Here is a 24,205-nt window from a genome sequence, read left to right as displayed (position 1 = left end):
GTTGATTTTTCTTTGTTAAATGGCATTTAAATATATAAAATAAATATCAAAAATATAAGTCTTTGTTTTACTATGGTTGCAAATATCAAAAAATTTCTCTATGTGACACGGCACTAGAGTTAAGTTAGGGTTTTTCAAAATGCTGACACGCCAAGCTCAAAAGGTTCGCCATCACTGGTTTATAAAGTCATTTCCATGTAGCAAAAAAGGAGGAAACAGCTGTGGATCTCCCTATTCCATCAGTTTGGGTTTCTTGTCCCCTGCAGCCTGCATTGCTACCTGTACAACTGAATAGCCCCCCGGAGGCGTGGTTTCCAGGAAGGGGCATTTACTATGCAGCTGGCCTCTCCCCACTGATGCCCACCTGCTGAAGTCAGTGACACTCCACACATTGGCTTCAGCGGGAGCACTGCCACATGCTGCTCCCACAATCTGGACACAAATATTTGTTAAAAAAATCATCAGTACCATCTCCCCACTACTAATACAATTGCAGCGGTTCTGGAGGAAAACCAGGAAGAGGAATAGAGGGGGGAAATATCAGTCCTTATGTGACTTGACTTGGGAAATGTCAGTGTGGGCATGGAGCAGCACCTGGTCATTGCCTTTTGCTTTTCAAGAGAAGTACAAAGAGCTGATGTCAGTCTCGCCTGCTTGGTGGATAGCATGCTGTTTAGAATTTATTCATTCGCCCTGGAAATTAATTAAATAAAGCCCCTATAAAAATTAATTTGAATGGCTTTATTTTTCAGGAGAAAATCCTCAAGGTTTGGCATACAGCCTCTTCCCCTTCCTTTTTTGAAATATTGCTTTCTATGTTGAACATATAAGCTACATTTTCCATTTTTCTGTGGAGCCCTTTGTAATTTTAAATACTGGCTGTCATTTAAGTCATGTGTCACTTGGTACTTATGGATCACCAAGTTCAGTCCCAGCCAAGGTAACCTTTGCAAATTCTCCTTGAATGCGTACATTTGACATTTTAGCAGCTCTCGATTGATCAGTGTTTCTTGCCTTGTCTTCTATGTGTTCAACGTGGGCCCATGTGTGTTAGAATTACAACACTGGGAGTGATGTTACTGATCTTCCAGTTAAAGTCTGTTGTCTTACAGTTGAGGATACTGAGACTGAGAATGGATCAGGACTTGCAAAGGTCTGGCTTGGAGAAGCCCCAGCTTTGTCCCTGGTCTCCTGATTCTGAATCCAATGTTCTTTGCACAGGGCTCTCTCAGACCTTTATTTTTTCAAGGACTTATCCATTGTGGTGCTAGGGTAAAACAGGAAGCCCTGCATGTTACAGTTTGACATACAGTAGCTCAATAACCTGAGGAAATCCCCACACTAAACCAAGGGGAAGGGCAAAACTTCTTAAAATTTTACTCCTCATCAAAATGAGCTCCTTATGCTTTCCTGGCCTATTAACATGTTATCGGTTGGGGACTCAAAGGAAACCAAGATGGAGTTGCTTTCCACGAACTCTCTTCTGCAGTGAACGTAGTTTACGTGGTGCTCTAGACTATCCTTAAAACGTGTGTTCATACAGGCCAGCTTTGTGGGGAAGAGTAATGCAGAAGTGTAGCTTTGAGAAATAGGTAAGGGAGCAGTGGAGAACTCAGAACCCAGACACCTTCATTTACCTGAGGAATATGGACAATTTACTTACTCGAATCCTAGGAAAAGCCACTGAAGCCAAATCCAGGACAAGAGTAGAATAATAATAGCAGCCGGGAAGGAAAGCAAAAACCACGATCCAAAGTTGATGCATCGACAGCCAGGGTAGCGCCTGTGGGAAAACATGGAAGTAAACACCACGCAGGACTGTGACCTCCATTATCACAACTCTTACACGTCTACTGAGAGCAAATACTTGGATGAAAATTGAATAAATGGCAGACTCTAAGGAATTAGTTTCACTATGGTGTCTCTTATCTCACTTCCTCATACCCTAAAAGTTAAGTGACTGCAAGTATCTGCCTAGAGAAAATATAAATTTCTTTCATCATGAACTATGTAAGTACACTTAATTCTGAGAGGATCCTTTTATTTCACCTGACACTTTGTTTTGGGTGTCTACCATGTGCCATGTACTCTTCTAACTATTGGGGATATAGTGGTGAATTAGATATACATGGTCCAGGCTCTCTTAAATTTTATATATAAATGAGGAACACAGCCAATAAACAGGTAAGCATATAATGAATCAGAAAATAAAACAAGATAATGAAATAAAAATTATTAGGGGAAGGGAGAAATTTTATAGAATATGGTCAAGGAAGGGGATATTTGAAATGAGATTTAAAAGGCAAGAAGGACCCAGTCATGTACATAACTGGGAAACAGCATTACAGACAGGAAATAGCAAGTACAAAGGCCCTAAGGTGGGAATGAACTTGGAATATTTAAGGATTAGACAGAAGGCCAGTGTGGCTGTGGGTAGTGAGCTAAGGTTATAGCCACATGAAATAAAGTCCAAGACGTAGCCAATAGGGGTCAATAATATATAACTCTGTAGGTCATCTGAAGGAATCTGAGGTTTAGTAGAAATGGGATTAGGAGTAGTGGGAACATAGTAAATTAGTGACATGATCTAATTTAAGGTCCGTGTAAATTTATCACTTACATAAAACAAGTTGGCTAGGTGGATTCTCACTATTGAGGGAACAAGAGTGGAAGCCAAGGTGTGGTAGGCAGAGTTCCAAGATAAACCCCTGGTGTACATGCCTTCCGTGGGTATAGAACTTATGACTATGATGAGATTTCAGTCCCGTGACTTTATGGCAAAAGTGAAGGGTTCTGTAGAGGTAATAAAAGTCCCCATCAGCTGACTCTGAGTTAATCAAAAGGAAGGCGATCTTGGGTGGGCCTGGCATAATCAGAGGAGCCCTTAAAAGAGAATTTATCCCAAGAAACCAGAAACACCAATCAGAAAGGATATATGCACCTATATGTTCATAGCAGCACAATTCACCATAGCTAAGATCTGGAAACAGCCTAAGTGCCCATCAGTAGATGAATGGATTAGAAAACTGTGGTACATCTACACAATGGAATACTATGCTGCTGTAAGAAAGAAGGTACTCTTACCATTTGCAACGGCATGGATGGAGCTGGAGAGCATTATGCTAAGTGAAATAAGCCAGTCAATGAAGGAAAAATACCACATGATCTCACTCATTCATGGATAATAGAGACCATTATAAACTTTTGAACAATAATAGATACAGAGGCAGAGCTGCCTCACACAGATTGTCAAACTGCAGCGGGAAGGCCGGGGAGGGTTGGGGGCAGGAGGGAGGGGGTTAAGAGATCAACTGAAGGGCTTGTATGCATGCATATGAGCATAACCAATGGACATAAGACACTGGGCGGTAGGGGAAACCGGGGTATTGTCAAGGGCGGAGGGAAAAAAAAGGGACACATATGTAATACCCTTTGTAATGCTTTAAGCAATAAATAAATAAATAAATAAATAAATAAATAAATAAATAAATAAAAAACAATAAAAAAAATAAAAAAAAATAAAAGAGGTTTTCCGGCTGGCCTAAAGAAGTAAGTTTCCATGTTGTCTAAGGAAGGGGCCATATCACAAGGATTTGGGTGTATCTGGTAGTTGCTGAGAGTGACTCCATGCCAACAGTCAGAAAAAAGGGGGGGGGCGCCTCAGTAATTCAAATACAGGGAAGTGAATTCTGTCAATAACCTGAATGACCTTGGAATAGAACCCTGAGCGTCTTCAGTGATTACAGGCTCAGCTGACACCTTTTAGGCTGGTGAGATCTTGAGCAAAGGACCCAGCTAAACTGTGCCTAGACTCCTGCCCTGACCCACTGAACTCATGAGATAATAAATTTGTGTTGTTTTAAGTCACTAAATGCATAGTAATTTTTAACATAGTAATACAAGACAAATACATAGGGAAATCAATTAGCAGACAGGAAGTTTTGCCCAGGAATAGGGGAGAGTGAGAGTAGAGATTTTAGCTTAATTTAGATTGTTGGGGAAAAGAACAGAAGGCAACAGATTTTAATATATTTGGGATAAAATGTAGGAGATGGAGAAAAAGTTTCATTTATTGAAATGAAGTCTGAGGGGAGAATGGCAAAAGAATAAGGGAGTGGTGGGTCAGAAATGTTGCTGTGGGCATTTTAACTGGAAATGTCGCTTAATTTTCCAAGTGGCCATGTTGGATAGGCAGTAGATAAATGAGTCTGGAGCTGAGAGGAGAAAGCAAGTTAGAGATCTAAAATTGCTAGATACCAAACATATAGATGGTTTCACAAACCATGGAAATGGGTATGCTAATTTGGGGAGTAAATGGAGATAAAAGGACCCAGGAATGCACCCTGGAGGCGCTCTAAATTTTAGAGGTCAGGCAGAAGCTTGGGAATGAGCAGAAGACCTAACAAAAATCCTATGAGAAAAGCATTGTATTTACACCAGAAGACACTGAGTCTCAGATAGTTAAGCTAATTGCTCAAGGTCACGGACTGTGCGGTGAACCTGGATTTTTAACCCAGGAGGAGTGTTTAAATCACAACCTCTTCTCATTAAAGCATAGTGTCCTCAACCGGAGCTCTGAAGTAAAAATAAAATATTCCATATATATTGGAAACTATCCAGAGTCTAGAGTACAAACCTGATGTTTTAAGGACACTTTAGTACATCCTAGAAATGATTACTCCGTAACAGAGACGTGCTTTGACCTAAACCATAAATGCCTGTCAATGTTGAAACTCAGGAAGACAGTGTTGTTATTGCAGATCTTATGCCCAACTACGAAATGATGAATAATTCTAATGAAACCCACACAAACTGCCTCAAAAGAATGAATGTGACTATGGAAATTTACAGCCTTGAAACAGATTTGGGCCATTAAGATCACTATAAGCTAGTGTCCACACTGATCATAGTCTTTTTGATTGGTGACTGTTTTGATTATTTCTGAGTCAAAGCCATTTTTCAAGTTTTGTATTTGTGTACTTCCAGAGGTGTCTTTTCAAATATTAACTACGTGCTGTTTATGAGCCAGGCTTAGATTTCTAACAGCAACAACAAAAGTAGCAGCAGCAGCAACAACACTAGCATGATTGACAGTTTCCTGTGTGCCAGGCCCTTTGCTAAGAGCCACATTTGCATTTTTAATCCTCACAATAATGTTCTAAATTAGAGTTTTGCCCCCATTTCACCGTTGAAAAACCTGATGTTCACAGAAATTAAGCTAATATATGGCAAGATTGAAATCTGAACCAAAGTCTGAGTCCAAACTCTGTAATATCCAAATTTCTTCTATAGTATTGGAAAGAGAAATTCTTTCTGAGAAATATGTATTACTCATTTCTGCAGGGGAAAGTCATGGTATTTTTGAAGGTAACTACTGCTAGGTTTTAACTACTGATTTAAACTACTGATTTACCTTTCCCTCTGTAATTAGTTAAGAAGAGAGGTGAGAGATGTGGGCTTTGAATTTGGGGCATCTATAAACTCATTTCTTTTATTATTTGTTGGTCTGTAAACCCATGATAGTTATTATTTAACACATAATTAGTAACAGCGACTGTACTAATCATTGATAATACAACTTCCTTCCAAGCTGCTTTGCATACCCATGCATTTCATAGCTGACCCTCATGAACTGAATAATATACTTTGATAATCAGCAAGCTATAGAAATTGACTTGTGATAATGTTCCAGTTTTTAATCTGGTAGATTTGTGTGGGTTTTTTTGTATTTAACTAATAGCTGCTGTATTTGTTAAATAATATTGATACGTCAAAGCTATTCTTGTGAAAACAGTAATTGTGCCTAATAAGATTCCCCTTAATAACTTTATTTAAATATCAAAAAATATTTAGTTATTTAGATGATTCACAGGAGCAGACAGCACTTTATTTATGCCTTGGTACAGTTCATCTTAACTAATGTTTATTAATCACTTACCTGTGCCCCTTGTGGGCTAAAAGAAGGATAAGAATGAAATTTTACAAACTTGTAATCATCAGGGGTGGGGGTTGTGCGTGTATAAAGAAGACAAGTTTACAGAAATGTGAATATCATTTATGATAAGAGAAGATAGGAATGGCAATGGAGGAGGAACTGAACAGAGTTTCCAATAAGATAGCATCCATGCAAGTAGAGAAAGAACTTGGCAGAACTGGTGGGTCTTCCAACAACCAGAGTAGGAAGAAATGGCTAATTATAGGGTGGTATTTATTAACAATAGTGTTAGCAAGGGAAGACATTGGGTGATAACTGGAAGGATATATCAGTGTAGCAATGAATAAGAATCAGAAAGAGAACATTTTGAATTAGAAATGTTTTTCTGTTAATCTTTATTGTGTAAGTATTACATAGGTCCTCCTTTTCCCCCACTAACCTCTTCTAGCCCTCTCCCGTCCTCCCCCACCCCACCAGGCCCTCACCAACCCCTTGTCTGTATCCACGGGTTATGCATATATGCATACAAGTTTATTGGTTGATCTCTTCCCAACCAACCTCCCCTGCCTTCCCTTAGAGGTTCAACAGTCTGTTCATGTTCTATGTCCCTGGGTCTATTGAATTAGAATTTTGCCAACATGCCCCACCCACATACAGTAGGTGAGGCAATGAGAGGCAATGAGACTGCAGGGCTGGGACTGGGGCCACCTGCCTCCAGCCCCCAGTTCCTCCCTGACTAGCTCATCACTTAAATGCTCTGAGCCTCAGCTTCCTCGTGTGAAATGAGGGGGATGTCTACATGGTTTGAAATTTCTGTCTGCATGTTTTCTCTTCTTCCTGGCATTATTACTCTGGGGGCTAGGTCCTTCTTTTCCAAGACTAATGTTTCTACTCTTGACTTTTAAAAGTTGATACACCATGTTGTATTAGTTTCGGGTGTACGACCCAGTGAGTGATTCGCAATTTATATACCTTATGGAGTGATCCCCCTGGTAAATCTAGTACCCATCTGACACTATACATAGTTATTACAATACTATTGACTATATTCTCTATACTGTACTTTACATCCCCATGACTATTTTGTAACTGCCAATTTGTACTTCTTAATCCCTTCAACTTCTTTACCAATCTCTCCTCCCTTCCCTGGTCCCCTATGTCAAATATCAAAATGTTCTCTATAGTGATGTATACTCTTGTTGAGTATACTCTACATGATGAATGTATCCTCATAGAAACAATAAGTACACATGGAGGTCTGTGTTGTATGGTCCCTAAACGGCTATACCAGTTTTCTTTGTATGCAAGTTCTCATTCTTCCCAGTACAGAGTGATATTTTTTGAGTCTTGGATTTCTTGGAAAAGCGATGCATGTACCACATTTTGAAAATACTTTTAAGAATTTCAGTCTGTGAATCTGCTTCTTAAAGTGTAGCTTTCCTGCCTCTGAACCTTAATTTTTCTGTAATAATGGCCTAAATCCTGTTTCAGGGCATCACAGTGCAGCCCACCTTTCTGGAACTCAGGCTATAATTTGGCCTATTAGTACTTGAAAATATATCTTGGGTGTAGAATCAATCTGACCTCTCACATAAAAGCATGGAGTTTCAAACAACTGTTTCAATAGCTCTTACACAGTGCCAAGTATTTTTACATAGTTACCTCATTTAATTCTCACAGTAATCATGTGAACTTTGCCTAGTTTAGATATGAAAAATTAAGTCTTGGAGAGTAATGTACTTTTTTATTGTTCAAATTCACAAAGTGACTTAATATTGTGGAATATTTAACCCAAGTGTTCTGACATATCCTCAGATTCCCCATTTTCTGCAATGGAATGATAATACAATGCCAAACTTTTATTTAGGGTCATATATCTGTTCCTAGATTACTTTATTACTGTTATTTCTTGCAATTACTTAATCCTTCAAAGTTATTTAAATTCAAAGCCATACCTCCAGTAATTAGTATTGTAACTCTATCTGGCATTCATCATTTAATTTCACATGTCAGTTCCCAAACACTTTATAAACAGTCCCATGCAAGTAACCCTGTATTGTTTCCTCTAACATTTGCAGTATTGTTTGTAATTTAAAATATTTTCCCTATTTGATTAGAATGGTCAGTCAGGAGTTATCTTTTCTGAGCTGCCTTGGGGAATCTGTAGGCACCTGTTAATTTACTATGTCTTACATATTTAACTCTCAGTAGAAGGGTTAACCCAATATAGCACCTCTGTCCCTACAGTCTCTAAATTAGGTTAGTTGTGTGCTTTCCATTGATTAAATCACCAATCCAATAATATTACTTACGAATTGAAATGCTCGGCAAAAATCAAGTTGGTGGAGGTACCGGTGATCGTTGTCAGTCCACCAATGGTAGAAGAGTAAGTGATGCACAAACACATAAGCTTACACATCATGTGGTTCTTCTTTGTTGGATATTCGATTCCTGTGACTGCATTCTGTCCAACAAGAAAATGTGCTATGAGAACAGCTCTACTGGTAGCCATGACGAGCAGTAATAGCTTTGTTATGGACTGAATGTTTGTGTCCCCCCCGCCCCAAATTTCTCATGTTGAAGCCTTACCCCACACTATGATGCTATTTGGAGATGCGACCTTTGGGAGGTAATCAGGGTTAGATAAGATCATAATGGTGGGGTCCTGGTATGATAGGATTAGTGCTGTTATAAGAAGAGATAACAGCCGAAACCGGTTTGGCTCAGTGGATAGAGCATCGGCCTGCGGACTGAAGGGTCCCAGGTTCAATTCCGGTCAAGGGCATGTACCTGGGTTGTGGGCACATCCCCAGTGGGAGATGTGCAGGAGGCAGCTGGTCGATGTTTCTCTCTCATCGATGTTTCTAGCTCTCTATCTCTCTCCCTTCCTCTCTGTAAAGAATCAATAAAATATATTTAAAAAAATAAAAAAAGAAGAGATAACAGAGAGCTTAATCTCTCTCCACCATGTGAGAACACAGAGGAGGTGGCCATCTGAAACCCGTGAAGAAAGCCCTCACCAGGCAAGGATCCTGCTGCACCCTGCCCTTAGATATCTATTTTCAGAATGATGAGACATAAATTCATGTTGTTTAAGCCACCAGTTGATGGTATTTTGTTACGACAGCCTGATAGTACAGCATTTATCTTTCTGTCAGTTGAAATGTAACAATAAAAATATTTAACCCGAAACCACTGAAATATTTTACAAATATAGTTTTATTCCTTTGCTCATGCTTTCTTATTCCTAAACCAACCCTTTCCTTCTTTCTTCCCTTCTCACCATCACTCCCAAATTTTCTGCTATTTTTTCTTCTGAACTGGTAGTACATGGCAGTAAGTTCTTCAACCTCTTTTTGCAGTGTTTCCCTACCTTGATGGCTGGATAACTATAAAATGTTCATGAATAACCCTTCAAAGATCCTGGCCTTCCAGATTTTTTTTTTAAATCTCATTTCCAGAGACCTTCAACTCTGCTCTACCTCAGTCACTCTCTCCTACAGTTCCACCTTGGACAACAGCACATCCTCAAATGACTCCATCTTGGAAATCTCTATTTCTAATGCGTTTTGTTTAAGAATAGGACTTCCTAGGGTGAAAGACAAAAGAAACTTCATTTCTTTTCTCACCTATTCTCAATATAAATACACTTGTGTTGGTCTGATTTTTGCTGTCCCTGGGATGAAATCTGGGGCAGAATCTATAAATTTTCCAGTCACTTTGTTTAATAAAGTCTTTCAATCACATTTAGTAAAAAAAAGCACTCTCATTCCAGGCTGGTGTGGCTCAGTGGCTGAGCATTGACCTATGAACCAGGAGGTCACAGTTTGATTCCTGGTCAGGGCAAACACCGGGTTGCAGACTCAATCCCCAGTAGGGGCATGTGGAAGGCAGCAGATCAATGATTCTCTCTCATCATTAATGTTTCTAGCTCTCTATCCCTCTCCCTTCCTCTCTGAAATCAATAAAAATATATTTTAAAGAAAGATTTAGAAAGGCAACCTCATTTGAGTAGTTGGCATGAGCAGTCCTCCATTTAATAGTAAAACTTTAAAATTAGACCTTCTCCCCTGTATCTGGCCTACTTAAAAGCCCATAGTTGGAAGGAAGTTTGTGGGTTTGGCTTTATTTTTCTCTTCTAGCTCCAATTCCTTCCACAACTTGCTAGTGTCAGCTTTTAAATCCTTCATATTTGGAGTGGCAGAGGATGGACAGGATCAGGTAAGGAGTAGTAAGGTTTAGAAGAGGTCTTATTTGATGGATATAATTAAGATATGATGTTAGAACTTTTTTGGCTTGATGGATGGTCAAAATGACTCCTTTATCTGATGAGTACTTTTATGGATTCTTAAGAAATTTCTATCACTCAAATAATAACATTAGAGTCATGCTCCTCCTCTGTAGTTAATGCATCATTTCCACTTAGTTGCTAATGCACTCTTGTGGTTTCTGCATGTGATGGTCCACACACATCTCTTCATGCTGAGGTCAAGTTGCCCTGTATAGAAGCTCTCTTGAGGAAAGTTGCTTTTCAAGTGACCCCAAATACCACTTCTCCCATATGTTCCTGATATTTGGTCCATGGGAAATGGGCACCTCTTCCCTGTTGACAATAATAGTGAAGCTGAAACTATATTAGGTAAGAAAATTCAGCCATAGCCTTTCACTTTCAATTTTTTTAAGCGTATGTCAATTACTAGTCCATTGATCTCTTCTAGGTCTAGAGAAGAGATTCTCAAGTTCTCCCAGTGGTGGTTTCTCTATCTCACCACCTTGAGGTAAGTGGGAGGCTCTTTCTTTCCCTCTCTAATCCAAACCTAGAGATTAGAGCTGTTTGGGAAAATATTCCAAAGGTAGACTCTGTCTCAGCCTTTTCTCATTTTCAGCACTAAGTTTAAGAGTCTAAAACTAATTTTTGGTCATTTAATTTGCAAGTCCTTTGTAAGTGCAATATGGGAATACTTATAGTATGTGCTTGATATTAGAGTTCATTGGGGATAAAAAGAGTGTCGTTTTACTACTTTATTAACAAAGAAGTCTGCTCCTTTACCACAGCTTCTTCTTCCAACTTTGCTGTTGAATTACGCCTATCCTTCCTCTCCTTCAACTCTATTGGCATGTCTAGGTCATTGAACCAACTACTTATTCCCAGTAGATTTGTCTGCTTCCTTTCCTATCCAGTTTAGATTGCATGGTAAACCAATAAAATGACATTTTTAGGCTTTTTAAGAAATTTAATTGAAGTATGATTGACATGTAAAACACTGTACATATTTAATGTATACAATTCGATGAGTTTGGGGATAAGTATATACCATCACCACTATCAATAACTTTCCTAACAAAATCCTAAACTCTCTTGTCTCTCTTTGAATGGTAGTTATGTAGTAAAATTTCAGCTTTGAATGAACCCAACCATTTACTTTTTCTGAGTCATGTCTGCCCCCGAGTAGTCAAGTACTGTTGGCGAAATGATGCACATAACAGAGGAGACTGGGTTCCCTACACTCACAGTCACAAACTTCCACTGCAGTGTCCTGCTGCCTCTCTGTCCCACTGTGTTTCTCTGACTCAATTTCTCTACCTGTCTTCACAAGAAGATTAAAAACCTTCCCTATTTTCTTTCTACCTTCTTCTTAATGCCCCCTCACTCTTCACAGGTAACTTTGCCTCCTGTTCTGCAGGAAAAATAGAAGCCAGGAGAAAGATGTCTCACTGTCAAATGCAATAACCAACTTGCATCTACACTGCCTTCTCCTCCTTTTCTATATGCAGAATAGAGTAAATGTCTCCTCTCCAACTTCTTATTTCTGGACTCCAATCCCTCAGGCCTTCTAAAAAACCATATACAGATTGCTTTACTGGAATTTTCTCACCAACATTTAATCATTTTCAAGTCATCTTTACAAAAGAAAAAAAAGTATCTTAATCCTCTTAATTAGACTACTACCTTAACTCATCTCCATTTTCACAGCCAGACTACTCAAAAGCATTGTGTACTTCAATGACTCCATTTCTTTAACCACTCCAATCTAGTTTTTGTCTCCTCAACCACCCAAAATGTATTTCAATAGCCTCCATGTTATAAAACACAATAGATACTTTTCTGTCTCAATCTCATAAACCTCTCAGCATCACCTAAAAGATTTAATCACTCCTTTCTGCTGAAAACTCTTCTTTGGGCTTCCATGATATCTCAGCCTTGTGGTTTTTCTTCTACATCCCTGCCTGTTCCTCTGTCTCTCTTGTCAGTTTATTTTCCTTTACCCTTCCTCAAAACTGGAATTTCTTGAAACTCTGTCATGGGTACTTGTCCCTTCTCACAGTAATATTTCTCCTTAGGAAATCTCAAATATTTTCATTGTTTTAATGGATATACATATTCCAGACCACTAAAACCCTGTCTTTAGCCCAGACTTCTCCTTTTAGACCTAAATATCCAATTGTCTGTTCAACATCATTTGAATGTCTTAAATAAAACTCCAATCCCTAAAAATGTTCAAAACAAACTCATTATTTCCTTCCTCAAACCTAGTTCTTTTGCTATGTATGATAATAGCAGAAGAACTAGCATCACTATAACCATAATTGCAAACATTGATAGTGTGCTTAGTATATAATAAATATTATTTTAAGTTAAAATCAAATAAATAGTTTAATTCATGTTATTCTTACAATACACTGAAGTTAGCACTATTATTATCCCACTCAACACATGAAGACATGATACCCAGAGAGCTGGCTTGCCCAAGGTCACAGAGCTTGGAATGTCAGACTTAGATTGTGAAACCATGTAGAGCTCAGCTACTATTCTAGATTGCTTGTCCTCCTTGAAACCATTCTCTTCCTTATAGCACCACGTCATCTCAGTTTTATCTACTTAAATATTTCTGGACTCTGTTCAGTTTTTTCCATCCCCATTATTGTGTTGGTCTAAGTTGACATCATCTCTAATTTGGGTTACTGTAATAGTCTCCATATGGGCCTCCTTGCATCAACTCTGGCCAATTTCAGATCTATTCTATACACTGCAGCCTTCTAAAAAAATCTAGATGTATTTAAGACATACAAAGAGAAGGATCACCCTGTCCCATAGCTGAATGTAACATTGCAACTGAGAGATCTTTTTGAGAAATCACGATCAGAAAAAGTTCCTACTCACAAAAAGCCATAATGGATGTGGAAATGGCACTTAGCATGACAAGGTCAGGTGCATTGAGTTGTAATTTGCCTTTCACTTTCTAATTAATTTAAAGGTTAGCCCCCAGGGGTCTTTACTCTTTACCCCAAAGAAGTTAATTTAGAAATGTCTCCTTTGCTTATATTTCCTAGATGGAAATTATTTGTATTCCCTATGATAAAAGTTTCTATTGAAAATGTCAAAGCTAAATGGTAAATTAATAAAATAGAAAAATAAGTTTATAAATTCTTATGAGTGAAACAAAGTGAAAATAGGTTTTAAATATTATTTTACTCTAGGAAAGACTTCAAACACAAATCAGAAAGTGATGTATAATTTGGATATTATTAAGTTGATAATAAGAAAGAAACTTAAAGATGTGATGTATATATAATTTCTCATTGTCACATCAAAGCTTTCAAAAATACTATATATATATTAATTTTATGTAATCGCTTAATGGCAAATATGGACATATATATATATAAAACAATGATTAAAATGGAAGATACAAAACTAAAAATAAATCTTATGGATTTTCCACACTTTTTTCTTATATAAAGATCTTTTAAAAATAAGTTAATGCACATAAGGTGACATATATGCAAATATCACAATCTAGAAACTAGTATTAAGATCTCAAGGTAAATTCAAATTCTGCAGTAAATTGTAACACTAATGTCATAATACATGGTTAAGTAAGTGGAGGTGTTTGGGAGGTGGAATGGGGTGCACCACTTTTGTCACCCAGTAAACATGAGGCCCACACAGTCAACTCTATTGTCATTTTTGCTTAGGGCAGGTGATTGTTGGGCTGAGCAGTTGAAGAGATGATACGGTAATAAGAGGTAAAGATTGAGGAGCACAAGAACAGTAGTAGAGGGCAATGGGCAGAAAAACAGCTCTTAAAAAGCCAGAGACAAGTCACTAATTGAGCCAACTGTAGGTATAAAAACTACAAAAAAAAATGAGGGAGGATTAGTCTTTGACTCCACTGGGCAGTAGTTTCAATTTGAGACAAAGGGTTTGACCGTAGGCTAAGAGGGAATTGAAATGAATCTTTTGGGATAGAAAGTAAGACCTTGACACTGGGGGCACGTGTTTTCAGATATCAGCACAACAAAATAATGACTACATTTCTCTATAAGTGGAGAAGGAATTGTGTATGTAAGTGTGTGTGTGTGTGTGTGTGTGTGTGTGTGTGTGTGATGTTTTTTTCATTGGATTTTGGAAGAGAAAAAAATATTCCAAAGTAAAGTAGAAAGGGGAAGCAAAACATCTAGAGGAGTGAGGCTAAAGATATAAAGATAGTATCCTGTGCTGGTAACCAAAGGATATTCCATGGATATATTGTAAATGGGTATGTGCTTGCTTTGTATGTTTCATAATGAAATTAAATATACAGAACAATGTAATTTGTAAAAATAAAGTAGTCCTGGTTAGGTGGCTCAGTTGGTTGGAGCATCGCCCTTTCCACAAAAAGGTTGTGGGTTAGATTTCCATTCAGGGCACATAACTGGGTTTCCGGTTCAATCCCCAGTTGCAATATGTGTGATGAGGCAGCCAATCAATGTTTCTCTCACATCACTGTTTCTCTCTCTCTCTCTCTCTCTCTCTCTCTCTCTCTCTCTCTCTCTCAAAATCAATAAAAACATCTCTCTCTCTCCCCCTTCTTCTCTCTCTAAAAATCAATATATATGTTTTAATGGCACTTAGCATGACAAGTGCTGTATAAAATACATATCCACATACATATATGTGACTAGAAATAAGACTGAAATAAAATATGTTAAAATTTTAACAATGGAATTATAAAGATAACTGCTACCTTGATACTTTTTGTATGTCCCACAATTGTAAGAAAAGTTTTTTAATGTATAAAAGAATCGTAGACTATTGGAGCAGAGAGATGTCTAGAGATTATTTGGTACATGGACTTAATTTTTCAGAATGAGTCTCAATTTTGACAGCTGGTCATATAGCAGATTGAAACCAGAATCCATGCATGAGTTCCCTCCTGATGGTGTCCCTTGTATCATCCTGCCTCCCAAAACACTTTTACATAGGTGAGTTTTTAAACCTACATCTAAAACTTCACATTGAATTCATTTCACATTGCTTTCACCCCAGCCATTGTAACCTGTTGTGTTTTTATTCGATCCCAATTGTGTCATACATTCGTATTTCACACAAACACATCTAAGACTTCATATGAGTTCCAAAAATTCTCCTAAGTGACTTAAAAAAATTGTCTTGGACATGACCAAATTCAGAATCCTCTGACACTGCTACTGGGATGATGCTCAAAAGACATTTCAGAACAGAAGTGCTTCAGGTCCAGCTTTAACTCACTATGGCCACCTGGTGGCAGTGACTACAGATTCTGGAGCATGTTCCACATTTCCAACCTCAGGTGCTAAACACACATACATGAATCAGCATGGACTTTGCCCCTGGACTCCACAGTGCTGTATAAAATAATTCATTTGGGTAAGTGTGGTATGAAAACATTAGGGTTTCTATTTTATTTAAGTAATTACGTAGGGCTAGTTGCACAAATATTAGTTCCTGCTAATGATTTTTTGCTTGCCAAAGACAGCAACTTTAAAATAGTCTAGCTCTTTTTGGATATTTACTTGCACTTACCTTAATAATATTTATATAATACGATCTCTTAATTTTGAAATTGTAGGCATTACAACTAAATTTCCACTATGTTAGACGTGAATTGAGCTTCCTTTCACATCCTCCTCCACCGAACACGCTCATACTTTTCATGTCTCCATCATTCTCCCATTATGGCTAAATTGTTACTTTGCTTTGAGCAGAGTTCAATGTTCAGAATATTGTCTAGAGATCTATTATCAGCATAGTACTAGGATACCTATTACTTTTCCTGTTTTGCACTCCCCCCACATCCTTAATTGATTAGTTTTCTAAGTACATATCACTAAATATCTGGATTTAGGTGATCGTCTCTCAGAACATTCAAATGATAGAATATCTAATCCACATCAAGTAGTCTACTAATTTCATTGCCTTGAAGACATGTCTTCCAGAGCCTTCTGCCTGCTCTAAATCTAATCACTTTTTCCCTCTAGACCTACAAAGAGCTATCTAGATGTTTGTTTATCCTCTCACTTCACTGATAGTTTCATGGATATTGATTTCTAGATTGGAAATAAATGTTACTCAGAATTTTGAAGCATTTTTTCCCCTCTTGTCGCTGAGTTTCCAGTGTTGCTATAGAGAAGTCTTCAGCCATTTACTTTTTTGCCCTTTTTAAGGAATATGTTTTTCCCCTTTCTGGAAACTTTTAGAGTCTCTTCTCCCACAGTATTCTGAACTCTCAATGTCCTTTCCTATGTGGGTCTGTTTTATCTCCTATGGTAGCACCCAGAGGTTCCTGTAGTCAAGAAAAGCATACTCTTTATTATGAAATTTTTCTTGAGTGTTTAATACAATCTTCTTGGTTTTATTTTTTTTCTGATATTCCTATTACTTTTCTTGTTCCTTTCTATTTTCTCCTACTAAATTTACCATTTATATTTATTATATTACTTTTATATATTTATTTTACATTTTATTTTTGTCTTCTCCTTTTTAAATTTTACTTTTTAATCTTTACTTGAGGATATGTGGGATATTATTATTATTATTATTATTGATTTTAGAGAGAGTAAGGAAGGGAGAGAGAGAGAAACTTTGATGTGAGAGAGAAACATCAATCTGTTCTTTCCTGTTTGCCCCCTGACCTGGGATTGAATCTGCAACATGGGTATGTGCCCTTGAAAGCAAAGTGCTGTGATCGGGTATGAGTTTGTTGTCTCCCCAAATCAAAGAATTAGTCACGGACAAAGATGGTAAACGGAAGCAAAGTTTATTGAGAGATAGAAGGACTCCCTGCAGCAAGGAGCAAAGGGAGGGGGCCCAGTGTGTGTTACCGGTGAAGCTTCTTTGTCTCATGCCCCTTAAGCCAGTCCTACAAAAGGTGCAGCTGGGGTTCCAGGACAGCCAAAAGCAGGCCAGTGTCCAGACCTTCTGTCCCATGTTGCAGCCGGGCATAGTTCAGCATCCAAGCTAATTAAGGTCCATTAGTCCATGTGTGGAGTCCTATGGGGCACAGGCTATGTGGTTGCAAGGGAAAGTCAGGAACCCAGTGCACCAGAGAGAGAAGAGAGTGTGCTTCTTTGTCTAGCGTTCGATAGATGCTTTGTTAGCTCTTGATTGGTCATTTCAAAGAATTCTGCCTTAGCAACATCCATACATTTTAAAGCTCGAGTTCCCAGGGGGAGATGAACCAGATTGAGAACTGCCACTTCAAGTCTGAGGTGACATCACTGTTCTGCCTAGTGGGGTTGCTTTAGCAACTGCTGCCTAACTGGGTTCAATTCTAGGTTACTTTGTTTTTCTTGGAACAGACACAGTCAGAAACCTGCATCTGCAACTCTACACTCCCCTTCCCCACCTCCCACCTCACCTGTGGTCCCAACCCTGACTGTCTAGCCCTCTTCTATCTCCTCAACCTGACAGGGAATCCAACCAAGGCCTTTTGTTGTACAGGATGATGCTCCAATCAACTGAGCCATCCAGCCAGGAAGTCTTCTTCCCGTTTTATAGACTGTCCATTATATTTGATGAGTACAATTTCTTTACCTTTTTGAATAGATTAATAGTAGTTTCTTTTCTTGTGTTTTCATCTTCTTGAAATCTCTGTTTCCTGTAAGTTTCTCTTTCATTTTTGTTTGTTTGGGATTCTCTCTTTCTATACCCGAAGCTTTCTTCAAATATCCAGGTCTTTTTAATTTAGTTGTTTGCTCTTACTGAAGTCAATGAAAGGCTGATTGGAAGCTCTGTAGGTGTGCTTCGGGATTTGATGTTGACCGTGGGCTTCAGTGCAGTAGCATCAGACTGGGCTTTTTTTTTTTTTTTTTTTTTTTTTTTTAGAAAAATCCAATGCTATAAGTTTTCATTTTCTCTTTTGTGCTGATTGTGCTGATTGCATTCCCCAAGGAAGAAACTTCTGGTCTCCTGCCTACTGAGCAGGTGGGGTGGAAGTCAGGGGTCTCACAGTTTAGCATATAAACTGTCACTCAAGGCCCCTATTTTCACTGTGAAACCTTCCCCCAACCCTGAACTGTGTCTGGTCCTCCTTACCCTCTGCTTCATTATATCTAAGATTACACTTCTCTTTGGTGGGAGAGGACCAGTTGCATCTATGTAGAGTTGAACTGTTTCATTAGAAATTTTTTACTTATCCCCACTTTTCAACATTTAAAAACTTTGAGGGCTGCTTCTATGTAAATTGGATTGTTTATTGTCATTCCTCACTGCTGATTTAGGACTCCACTTTTGTGGGATAACTAAATCATTTCTCACCCATTCTCTTTTTTGTTTTGTTTTGTTAATCCTCACCTGAGGGTATTTTTTCCACTGATTGTTTAGAGAGTGGAAGAGAAGGAAGGAGGGGGAGAGAGAAAGAGAAACATCAATGTGAGAGAGAAACATTGAACGGTTGCCTCCACCGACTGGGGTCAGGGATCTCACCCAGGTAGGTGCCCTTGACTGGGAATTGAACTTGTGATGCTTCAGTGCACCAGCTGATGACACTCTAACCACTGACCAGGGCTCCCACCCATTTTTTTTTTTTACCTTCCAGCCTCTAGTATGATTATGTTATCATCTCCTCTTCCCATAATATGCATCTGGCTTTGAAGTATTTCTATAGGAAGTGATTTATGTAAAGAAACTTCAGAATGAAAATAGTAAGTGAACAGCAGAAAATGTAAGAGGAGATTCTTCTACTCTTGGTATAATCTCTTCATAAAGATCAGATGAAGCTGTAATTGGTGATAACCTGAACAACTCAGAGAAGCTGGTAACAAAGTTGAAGTTATCAATAAAACTCCTTGAAATATGTTTTATATCCCTGTAGTTAATAAAGAATTATGTTGCATATTGTGAATTGGGAATATTAGGTTATAAAATAATAGTATGATGAATAGATAGATATTAAAAATTTAGCACTCCAGACATGAGGAATCTTCATAAAAACTCTACTTTTTCAACGATGTTGAAAGTCAATTAAATCCAGAATTTATTTTATAAAATAATGTTATTCTTAATGTTAAATATTTAGAAGCTTCATTTGTAATTTCTTAGTGAAGAGCAAAAAGTAAAAATATATGTGCTATTGGGGAACATCTTGTTTTTTTTATAGTGGTAAAAATGACTGAAATAATATATAAATAATATAGCAGATTTTTATATCCAGCTGCATGGCAAATCAGGGTCCCTGTTTAAAATATTTAAAAGTGCATTTAAAAATTTATCACTGAACTGATATAAAAGTAAGAAATCGGCCTTGACCTCAAAAAAGTGGAAGTAAAATCTTAAGTGAATGTATAGGCAGCTGTTTGACCTGAGGGTTTCAGTTTATTCTTTTGCAGGCGTAGCTGGGGATGGCCCATCCTGTGCAGGGAGCTGTATAAGAAAACACTCATAAAGCTGGTATCCTTTGTAAAAGTAGAAAGCAAGGAAATCCCATGTTGACTTAAGAGAAAACATAATGTACCCTGAAAACTCTTAATTGGTGTGTGTATTAAGATAAAACAGTAATATAATTCAAGGCTTTTCCATGCAGCTCCAACCCAGAACTTGGGGAACTCCCATAGACATTTCAAGGAAATTTATCATTTCTATATTTAAAAGCACAAAGCACACAAGAAAATAAAGTAACCAAAGTGAGAACAAACAGGAAACAAAAATAGGCAAGAGAGAGAGAGATCCATAGGACTTCAAACACTAGAGTTAGACACAGAACATAAATTTATTTATGATTAACAAAACTAGAGAAGGGATGGAAAATATGAGTAAGGAGAAAGAAATTATAAAAATTACTAAACAGATCTTTAAAAGAGACAAATAGAATTTATAGGAATTAAAATTAAATAACTGAATTTAAAACCTCAGTGGAGGGGAGATTCCAAGATGGCTGCAGACTAGGTGGAAGCTACACTCAGCTGCTCCCAGCACCCAATGGGATTACAGCTAAATTAGAGAACAATCAACCTGAATAACCACCCGAAGGCTAACCGAACTGAAACATTATAACCAAGGGTTTGCAGAAGAGGCACATAGAGACTGGTAAGAAGGGCAGAGACATGGAAAAGGTTGGTCCCCACGCCCATGTGGCAGGTGAGGAGCTGGAGGGTTATCTGGGCTGCAAAACTCCCTCCCCCAGGAGCATGAGGTCTGAAACCCATGCAGGGATCCCCAACACCAAGCAACAGAGACACAAAGAGGATAGCACCTGGTGGTGAAAATCCGTGGGGATTCAGTCTGCCTGGGAGAGAAGGGAGTCTGCTAGAGACCCAGATGCTGTCTTCCCAGGGCCAAGCACTCCTATTGTTAACATCAGCCTGGAGAGTGCACTTTCCAGTTTTCAACTACTGGAGACTCCCGTCTGCTGTACTTGGGTGCTGCAGAGGGATCTGCTGGCTGCACTCAGCAGGGATTAGGGGGGGTGCTCTTTTTCTGGAGAAGCTCTTGGTGGAGACTCAGACAGTGACTGAACTGTGAGGCTTTGGAAAGGGGACCATCCTTCCCCACCTCCAGCACACAGCCAGCACTCCCCTCCCACCTCCACCTCTTGGATCACAGTGTCCTGCGCTGCTGAGTTCAGCCATGAAAGGGATTAGAGTACAGCACAGAGCTGGCACCTTAGGCGCACCATCTCCCAGGGAGGCTTTTATCCAAGAGTCAGACTGGCCAGGGCTGGGTTTGCGGGGGGGTGGTGGTAGCAGTTTGGCACTCCTATCTTTCCTGCAAGCTCAGTCCACCTATTCTGGGAAGGGGAAGAAGTGTCCACCTCCCTCCTACAGGCTTGTTGTCAACATCCCCAATGGGAGACTCTTTGGATCCCACCCCCCAAGTCCCAATGACGGGGAAGGAAGGGTTGCTCAGAACTGGGACATTCCGAGTTTGTCTCCTTCAGAGGCTATTGTCTTGGACCAGGATGAAGTGCTTGGTCCCCTCCTGAGGGCTCAGCTGGCACCAACCCAATGGGAGACTCTTGACCTCCTCCCCACCCCCATCCCCCAAGCCCCAGTGGCTTCACCTGGCTGACCTTGCTCCTGCAGAGGGGATGACTTGCTGCTACCAACCTGAACCTGCAGGATGCCCCTCCTGGGGGAACTAGAGTTGGAGACTCTGGCAGAGACTGAGTGGCTTGGCTCTGGAGTAGGGTCCACATTCCCCTCATTGAGTGCCTGACCACACAGCCCTCAAGTAGGAGGCCCATTAGTCTCACCCTCTGGACCCAAGCCGCCCTCCCCTACCAAGCTCACACCTGTGGCAGGGTTTGTGGGTTGTGGCCAGCCTGGGTCCACTCTGCGTCTTTCTTCAGAAGTCTCTGGAGGAAGACCAGGCAACCTCAGGGGAAGGCAGAGTAGCAGACAGGTGGAGGCAGACCTCAGAGACCCTCAGAAATTTTACAGACATTCCATCCGTAAACTGTATAGTATGGATGGATGGGGAGATTACTATGCTCAGTGAAATAAGCCAGTCAGAGAAAGACAAATACCACATGATCTCACTTATATGTGGAATCTAATGAACAAAATAAGCTGATGAACAAAGTAAAAATAGAGGCATGGATATGTAGAACAGACTGACAGCTGTGAGAGAGGATGGGCATTGGGGGACTGGATGAATGAAGGTGAAGGATTAAACAAAAAACATATATGGAACACATAGCCATAGACAAGAGTGTGGTGATAGCCAGAGGGAAAGGGGGGCAAGGAGTACTTGGAGGTAGGCAATGTTGGGGAAAATGGGTATGAAAAGATCAATGCAGTGTGCAGATGTTTTATTGAGTTGTGCGCTTGAAACCTATATGGTTTTATGAGCCAATGTCACTCCAATAAATTCAATTAATAAAATAAAATCATGGTGATGGTTGCATAACTGTAAATATACCAAAAATGACAGACTGGCATACTTTAATGGGTGAATTATATGGCATATGAATATCTATATATAAAAAAGCCTAATATGCAAAGTGTCCCCTCAGGAGTTCTACTGACTGGGAGCTTGACACTCACTATGATGTGGCCAGGCGGTGGCGTGGAACAAAGGAAGGCCCCGGCCGGCAACTGGCAGCCACCAGGGACCCTGCCCATGCATGAATTTCGTGCACTGGGCCTTTAGTAATTCAATAGAGCTGATATATTAAGATAAATAAATAAAAACTCTGTGGATGGGTTAAACTACAAAATAGACATAGCTGAAGGGAGAACTAAATAATTTGAAGACAGATCTGAAAGTATAATTCATAGTGTAGTCCAGCAAGACATAGAGAAGAAAAATGAGATGTTATGAAAGTTGGAAGACTGAGAGAGAAAGTTTAAAGCAAACACTGGCTTTTGCATGTTTATGCAGGTTGAAATTTCTGCTTCATCCAGCAAACCAAGATCCAGAGGAAATAATGGCTGAAAATTCTCAAGAATTGTTTGTTGTAAAAGAATAATACATATATTTAACACACACACACACACACACACACACACACACACTATTAAAGGAATTAATGAGAAAAGAATTAGTAAACAGAGAAAAAATATTGGAAAACATAGAAATCTGGCATTAGAAATTCAGAATTCATAAAATTGCAAAAGTTCAACTAAATCAAACTTTTCAGGTAAAAATGTTCAACCTGGATAAACATGCAAAAGCCAGTGTTTGTTTTAAAAGAGGTACATTTAAAATATAATGACACAGAAATATTAAAAATAAAAAATGCCAGGTAGAAGCCTAAAATGCATCATCATCAGACAAATAAACTCTAAAACCCCAGAATATTAGTATAGATCAGAGGGGCACTGCAAAATGGTAAAAGTGTTAAATTAATCAGAAATATTTAAACATTCCAAATTGGTGAGGACATAATAATATAATCTAAATAAATAGAAACCTGAACTGACTGAATTGCAGAAGAAATAGACATATCCACAGCATAGAGGGAGATTTTAACAAAAACAAACAGTTTCATCAATTGCTGGGTGAAGCAGAAAGAAATTGGTTAATTCACAGACTATTTGAAAGGTACAACTACCAAACAGACTTTGAGGAGGGCAGAGTGGGGTGGAAAGAGTCAGGGTCATCTTGATTGTGAAGACAACATACCAGCTTATTTTTACCTCATTAAAACTATTGCTATTTAGGGTGGTTGTCATAGTGAACAAGTAACTAATACAAGTGATAATGCTAAAAAGAAAATAAGAGAACTATTAACACAAAATTCTGGACTGTGGCTAACCCAATAAGGAGAGAATATAATTGCATGAGGAAAGGAGAAAGAATCAAAGATGGGCTCATGGAGATTTCTAGAAATGGTTATATTCTGTTGCTTTCTTTTATTTATTTTTTGTTAATCCTCACCTGAGGATATTTTTTTCCATTGATTTTTAAAGAGAGTAGAAGGGAGGGAGAGAGGGAGAGAGAGAGAGAGAGAGAGACATGTGTGAGAGACACATTGATTGGTTGCCTCCTGCACATGCCCGGACTGAGGACCAGGGATCAAACCTGCAACCCAGGTAGGTATCCTTGACCAGAATTGAACCTGAGACCCTTTGGTGTGTGGGCCAATGCTCTAACCACTGAACACTGGCCAGGGCACATTCTATTCCTTAAGCTGAGGTATGTATGGTATATCCTATTTTATTCATTTTATTACTCCTTATTTTTTGTTATATTTCATAAATATGTATGAAATATTTCATAATCAAAATATATAAAATACAATTTAGGAACAAAGTAAACATTTCTTGCTTAGGAAATAGCATTGGAAGATGCATAAAAACATTGCTGAGGATTTTAAGAAACAACATACATTATATTTTGTTTCTTATATTTTTCTTATATTTGTTTCATTATATTTTGGGAGGTTTACTGAATAGTTAGAGGAAAGCACAGATGCTTTCAACATGGGTGAACTTATGCTATTTGCTTGAAGATATATGAAGACAAGATATCATCAACAGTCAATAATTTCTTTAACAACAAAATGTTTTGTGGAAACACCGCTAATT

The 24,205-nt window shown here is 38.7% G+C and overlaps 1 protein-coding gene across 1 annotated transcript in view; it reads right to left on the bottom strand.

Moving 5' to 3' along the window:
• The window catches only part of SLC13A1 (solute carrier family 13 member 1), an 82,348-nt gene that overhangs the window by 18,185 nt on the left and 39,958 nt on the right, over positions 1 to 24,205 (bottom strand). The window contains exons 7-8 of the mRNA XM_006090505.3: positions 8,248 to 8,399; positions 1,664 to 1,783 (exon numbers count right to left, since the gene is read on the bottom strand). Of these exons, the coding sequence (XP_006090567.1) occupies positions 1,664 to 1,783; positions 8,248 to 8,399 (272 nt within the window). The remainder of the gene's footprint in view (positions 1 to 1,663; positions 1,784 to 8,247; positions 8,400 to 24,205) is intronic.

This window comes from Myotis lucifugus, unplaced genomic scaffold (assembly GCF_000147115.1).
Source record: "Myotis lucifugus unplaced genomic scaffold, Myoluc2.0 scaffold_73, whole genome shotgun sequence".
NCBI lineage: Eukaryota > Metazoa > Chordata > Mammalia > Chiroptera > Vespertilionidae > Myotis > Myotis lucifugus.
The sequence above is the reverse complement of the archived record's forward strand: the minus strand, read 5'-3'. Positions and strand labels throughout refer to the sequence as shown.